Source organism: Mustela lutreola, chromosome 9 (assembly GCF_030435805.1).
Source record: "Mustela lutreola isolate mMusLut2 chromosome 9, mMusLut2.pri, whole genome shotgun sequence".
NCBI classification, from domain to species: Eukaryota; Metazoa; Chordata; class Mammalia; order Carnivora; family Mustelidae; genus Mustela; species Mustela lutreola.
In genome coordinates this window covers 16,125,564-16,131,814 of record NC_081298.1, presented here as the reverse complement: position 1 = coordinate 16,131,814, position 6,251 = coordinate 16,125,564, and the positions used below count along the sequence as shown (strand labels likewise).

General features: G+C 42.2%; 1 protein-coding gene across 1 annotated transcript; it reads right to left on the bottom strand.

Annotated features, from left to right (window-relative positions):
- Positions 1-4,869: 4,869 nt before the first annotated feature.
- On the bottom strand, positions 4,870-5,745 carry GTSF1L (gametocyte specific factor 1 like). The gene has a single exon (XM_059134206.1). It carries the CDS (start codon positions 5,412-5,414, stop codon positions 4,950-4,952), a length of 465 nt encoding a protein of 154 aa, XP_058990189.1. The 5' UTR covers positions 5,415-5,745; the 3' UTR covers positions 4,870-4,949.
- Positions 5,746-6,251: the final 506 nt, after the last annotated feature.

The following is a 6,251-nucleotide window of genomic DNA, read 5'->3' as shown; positions in this document are numbered from 1 at the left end:
TACCTTTTTTTAATTTTAGTTTTTATTAATTTTTAAAAGATTACTTGTAAGTAATCTCTACACCCAGCATGAGCCTCAAACTTACAACCCCTAAATCAAGAGTCCCGTGCTCTACTGACCAAGTCAGCCAGGCACCTGTTTTGCCTTTTAAAACAAACAAACAAACAAGAAACAAAAAATCATTGTGTAAATGGACTTTCATATTACATAAGATTTACCCATGTTGATTTGGGTAGTTACAGCTTTTTAACCTCATGAGTATATAGAATTCCATGATAGGATTTTTGCAGAATTTACCCATTCTCCTGAAGGACATAGGGAAAGTTTCTGGATTGGCTATTGTAAATAGAGCCGTTGTAAACAGCTTGTCCTAATCTTTTGGTGAGCTCATCTACACATTTCTGGTTTATACATATTCAGTATGGAATTTCTAGGGATGGGTTCAAATTCATTACATCACTTGCTTTGTGAACCAAATCACGTTATGTAGCTTCTCTGAGACTCACTTTCTTGTTTGTATATTGGAAATAAAAATAGTTGCCACTTTCTGTTGTCACAGATCTTTTATTTTTTTTTTTTTTGGTCAAAGATCTTTAAAAATTTTTTTTAATTATCTGAGAGAGCAGGAGCAGGGGGTCGGGGGATAGACAGGGAGGGAGGAAGGGGCTTCTTGGAGCCTGACACAGAGCTTGATCCCGGGGTCTTGGGATCATGACCCGAGCCGAAGGCAGACACTTAATGACTGAGCCACCCAGGCATCCCTATTGTTACAGATCTTAATAAAACAATATCCACAAGGGACCTGGTCCCAGTGTAGCTCCTCTTTCTTTCCTCCTTCCTCTGTCATGCCAGAGCCCCCTCTGCCCTAGGACACAACTCTTCTACTAGACTCCCTCTTTGCCAGGACTCCTCAACGTGAACCTGGAAAGCTTGCCTGGTGCCCAGGGCTGGTGGGCGCTTTTCCCTGGTCGTGGGATCTCCTTTGTGATTCAGCCACTGGTGCCCAGCCCAGCACTAGCTTGCCGTGATCACCGTCACTGCTAACAAATGTTTCTGTGATGCTCTCAGTAAGTGTGTGGCTTGTAGCCAATGTTCTCTGGAGACTGGCCCAGGAGGGGCAAGGAATGAGGACTGAGGAGAGGGAACAGCTGTTGAGATCCAGTCCAGGAATTTATAACAGACATTCCTTTCTTGCATGGTCTTTCTTCCCTGATGTCCAGGCAGGAGTTTTTCTTAAGCTCTTTTATTCCTTATTTTTCCTGAAACACCTCAGGTCAGGCCATGTGGGATAGTGGGCCAAGTGGAAAACTTGCCTACAGAGGGCTCTGTCAAGATAGAGATGCATAATGGCATCCTGGAGCATTGTGTTGGGAAAGATTCAGAAGGTATTATCCAGGCTTAGGAAAGTGCTGTGATTGATTAGTTATGTCTGTTATATGCATGGGAGGTGGTGGCAGCGGCACATTTCATGTGTTTACCTTTATCTTTGGCTTGAAGTTATTGGTTGATACTGCTCAGAATAGACATGTATTTGGTTTAGAGAGGTAAATGAATGTTTTTTTAATAGGTGGGCTAAGTGTGCTTTCATTTATATGACCTATTGACATATTTGGACTGATTTCTACCATTTTGTGTTTCCCCCTTTTTTTCTTAATTGAATTTATAGTTATCTGTAATCTGGTCTGTTTTCTCCTTTTGCCTGGTTTGAATTACATAAAAAATATTTCTCTGATTTTAGAGGCTATTTAAAACTTTTCAGTATACATATTTGTCACTGTTTCTGTTCTTCTGAATGATGCCCTTTCCTGGCCTATTTTCATTGAGTTTTTGTTTTATAATTTTAAATGAAAAATTGATGATTTTCTCATTGATTAACTTTGTGTACATATTTTATTTTATTTTTTAAAAAGATTTTATTTATTTATTTGACAGAGAGAGATCACAAGTAGGCAGAGAGGCAGGCAGAGAGAGGGGGAGAAGCAGGTTCCCTGCCGAGCAGAGAACCTGATGCAGGGCTCCATCCTAGGACCCTGAGACCATGACCTGAGCTGAAGGCAGAGGCTTAACCCACTGAACCACCCAGGCGCCCCTGTGTACATATTTTAAATATTCACTTACTCATCATTTCTCACACCTCATTACATTTTCTTTTCGCTAATACCACCTCCATTTCTGCTACTAGTAGGTAGCATTAGTTGACAGCTTCCTGTGTGCTAGACAGTTGTCCTGATTTTATCATGTGTTAAATCCCTTAATCCTCCACATAGTCCTGGGAGTTTGTCATCCCCACCTTGTGGATGAGGAAACAATCACACAAAGGTTGGCTTGTGCTGGAGATCGAACATTAGGAAGAGGTGGAGCTGGGCCTCAGTCCTGGCTATTTTGTTTAAATATTGTGTGTGTTTAATTTGTTTGTGTAAAATTTGTTTAAATCTGTGTGTTTAAATTTTTTGTTTTGAAATCATTTTAGGTTTACAGAAAACTTGCAAAGATAGTACAAAGAGTTCCCATATACTTTCCACCTGGCTTTCCCTAATGTTAACATCTTACAAAAACATTGTGCACTTAACAGGAGAAGTTTCTATTGGTAAAATGCCAGTAACTAAACTATGGACTTTATTTGGATTCACCAGTTTTTCCACTCATGTCTTTTTCTGTTCCAGGATCCAATCTGGGATCCCACATTGCATTTAATACATATACATGCATTTTAAAAGACCATTTATTTATTTATTTTTAAAGATTTTATTTATTTATTTGACAGAGAGAGAGATCACAAGTAGGCAGAGAGGCAGGCAGAGAGAGAGAGAAGCAGGCTCCCTGCTGAGCAGAGAGCCTGATTCGGGACTCAGTCCCAGGACCCTGAGACCATGACCCAAACCAAAGGCAGAGGCTTAACCTACTGAGCCACCCAGGCACTCCTAAAAGACCTTTTAGTATAGAAGACTTCAGAGTTATATAAAAATGGAGACAATAGTAAAATTTATCACTCAGCTTCATCAATGATTAACTCATGACCAATTTGTTTCATTCATGCCCCAAACCGAGTTACTTTTTTCTTTTTCCTGGTCCTGGTGGTCTGTAGTTTACAAATGTGCGTCCTACAGATCACTTTATTTCACCTGCTTCCTATATGGCAGTTTTCTAGTTCATGTACTTTATTAATATGGTGTTTCTAAAGCCAACACCTAGAACTTCTTCTTCTTTTTTTTTTTTTTTTTGCAAGAACAAATCTTTATTTCACATTTTGTAGAAAGAATTGAAGGGCCCAGAAGTGGCAAAGTAATGATTACTTAAAAATAACTTAGTTAAAATTTCATCCTGAAAAGCTTTCAAAAGAGCTAGTCTCTTACTGTTTAAGAAAGTGTATTTTAATTTTTTGGCCAGAATATGTATTCCTATGTAAAAGGCACTGAAGGGCTGCAGACCCCACTCTGTGGCAGATGATCGAAATTGTCTGACACAATATGAGCAAGAAGATCTAACCTATTCCAGTGTTTTCTCCTCTGAGAACCCAACTGTTACACAGACTGTTGGCTAAAGTGCGGTTGAGGTATGCCTTTGTTGAGGGTCATGAGGGAGGGAAGAGTCATGAGGGCCAACCGTCATGAACTCGCCAGCCTTCTCAGGCATCACCATTTCATCTTAATCTTTCTCAACAGTTAATACCACTACCATTTTGGGACCTTCCATTTTTAATCTTGAGTTTCTTACATGTGAAATGATGACAGATGAATTTGGTCTGTGAATCCTCTTAGAATTCCAGATAGCATTGTGTTGGTGTGTGGTTTTCTGAGGGGAAGGTTCCAAAACAAAAGCAGGCAGGGTTTCCAATGTTCATGAGACACAGTGAGGTGTAACATAAACCATAGGATTAAACATTTTTCTTTTTTTGTCTCCTGTGGATAAAATAAATACCAGATACTCAAGAGCTTATAGTAAATTCTCTTTCTCCTAGTTCTCATCCCTGGGGAGAGATGATAAGTTGTTAGGGAAGAGACCAGCCAACTTTTTCTATAAGGGATCAGATAGGAGACATTGTAGGCTTTGTGGGCAGACACCTGTTCTAGTGTGTCCCTGAGAGAAATTTTATAGAAATACAAGCACATACGTATACACGTTCTCTCTCACAATTCTGCAAAAATTTTAGCATAATATACAGAGTATTCCAGACTTGGCTTTTCTCATTTAAACCAGGGGGTGGCAAACTATGCTCCTCCTAGGCCACTTCAGGCCTGTTACCAGTTTCTATAAATGGTTCTACTGGAAGCTACGTTCATGTGTCTGCATGCTGTCTATGGCTGCTTCCATGCCACCAAAGCAGAGCTGAAGAGTTGTGACAGAGAACATTTGGCTTGTGAAGCCTAAAATATTTACTCTCTGGCCTTTTAGAGAAAGTTTGCTGATGTCTGAGTTAAACACTGTGTTTTAGCCCTCCCAAGCTAGTCTGGAAAGAGCCTCCTTACCCTTTCTCATGGCAGCATACTACGTCTTTGTATGGCTGGACCATCATTCATTTAATCAGACCCTCCCCTAAGGGATATTTAGACCATTTCTGACTCTTTGACCCTTACTGCTACAAATAACATGGCAGTGGGTAACCTTGTACTTACCTCATTTTCCACAAGTGTGACCGTATTCACAGGATGAATTCCTAGAAGTGGCATAGTTCATGGAAGCAGAGCGCACTGGTGATTTTTACAGCTAATGCCAAACCGCCCCCCACAGAGGTTTACCAGCTTACATTCTCGTGGTGTTATGAAAGTGCCTGTTTGCCACGTCTTTGCCAAGCAGAATGTACTGCCAGCCTTTAAATCTCTACCAATTGCTACATGGAAAAAAAAAAAAAAGGTAGCCCAGGTGGTTCACTTTGCATGCTTTTATTTGGGTGAGTTGCATCTTCTTTTAGGCACTTAAAAGGCGAGTGCCTCCTTTCTGCTGCTGGTGGTTTACTCTCCTGGTCTGAGGGTCTTCTGGGGGGTGGTCAGGGGCGGGGGGTGGGCTTCTCTCTCTGACTCTCTTGTATCGCTTTCACAGACAAGCTTTTGGGGAACAAAAGTCTTAAGGACAAACATGGGATGGCAATTAGTGCCGTCGACATTCCAGACATCAGAACTGGGGAGCCAGGGGGGCCCTGGAAGGGCATTTTCATTCTGCTCTGAACTTGGAAGGCTAGCTTTCAAGGGGCGCAAGCCGAACTCCTCCTCCACGGAGCTTCTGTTGACGCAGGCCGCCTCGTGTTCCTCCAGCTTCTTGATGGGGACCACGTGGCAGGCATTGTATTTGCAGCTGGCCATCTTTTTGGCCTTCTTGGGGTTCTTCCTCCTGCACGAAGCCAGGTGGTACTGAAATCTGCTGAGTGGGACTCGGTGGTGAGGGTTGTAAGGGCAGATTTCTAAGGCTTCGGGTTCCATGAGAAATTGTTCTTGAAGCAGACGAGCTCACTTACCAGAGTCCAAATGCAATGCCCTTCGTGGAAAAATGCTTCGGTAAGAAGGATGGAGCTGTCCTCTGCTCAGAACTGGCCCTTAGAGCTCTGTCAGCCACGTTCTTAACAACTCATACTTCCTGTGCTCTGCGACCACGAGTGGTGGGTTAGGGAAAGGACAGGAACTGTCGGGGGCAGCTGCACAGAGACCGGGTTAAAAATGGCAGGTGAGACAGAAGAACCTTATAAAGCAAGAGCCAGAAAACCACAGCTGCCCCACAGGAAGGTAAAGAAGGTACAAGCCTGCTGCCCTTGAGTCTGAGAGCTATGCTGTGTGATGTCAAGGAGCAGTCATGAAAGGTCACAATGGGCAGCTTGAGTCATCAGCAAAAGGCTCCTAGTCCGTTGCTTTCAAGGGGCAGGGTGGCTTTGGGAAAAGCGGCCATTCAAAATTGTGGCATGTCTGTTGTCATTTAACTGTTTCTAAACTTATATGTTTAATATAATTCCCTATGTATTTGGGGTTGAATCTACTATATTATTTTGTGCTTCCTAATCAATGCTTTGGTTTTATTTTTTCTCTTTTCCTCCCTGATTTTATTTTATTTATTTTTTTTTTTTTATTTTTTTTTTTTTAAAGATTTTATTTATTTGATAGAGAGAAATCACAAGTAGACGGAGAGGCAGACAGAGAGAGAGAGGGGAAGCAGGCTCCCTGCTGAGCAGAGAGCCCGATGCGGGACTCGACCCCAGGACCCTGAGATCATGACCTGAGCCGAAGGCAGCGGCTTAACCCACTGAGCCACCCAGGCGCCCTTCCTCC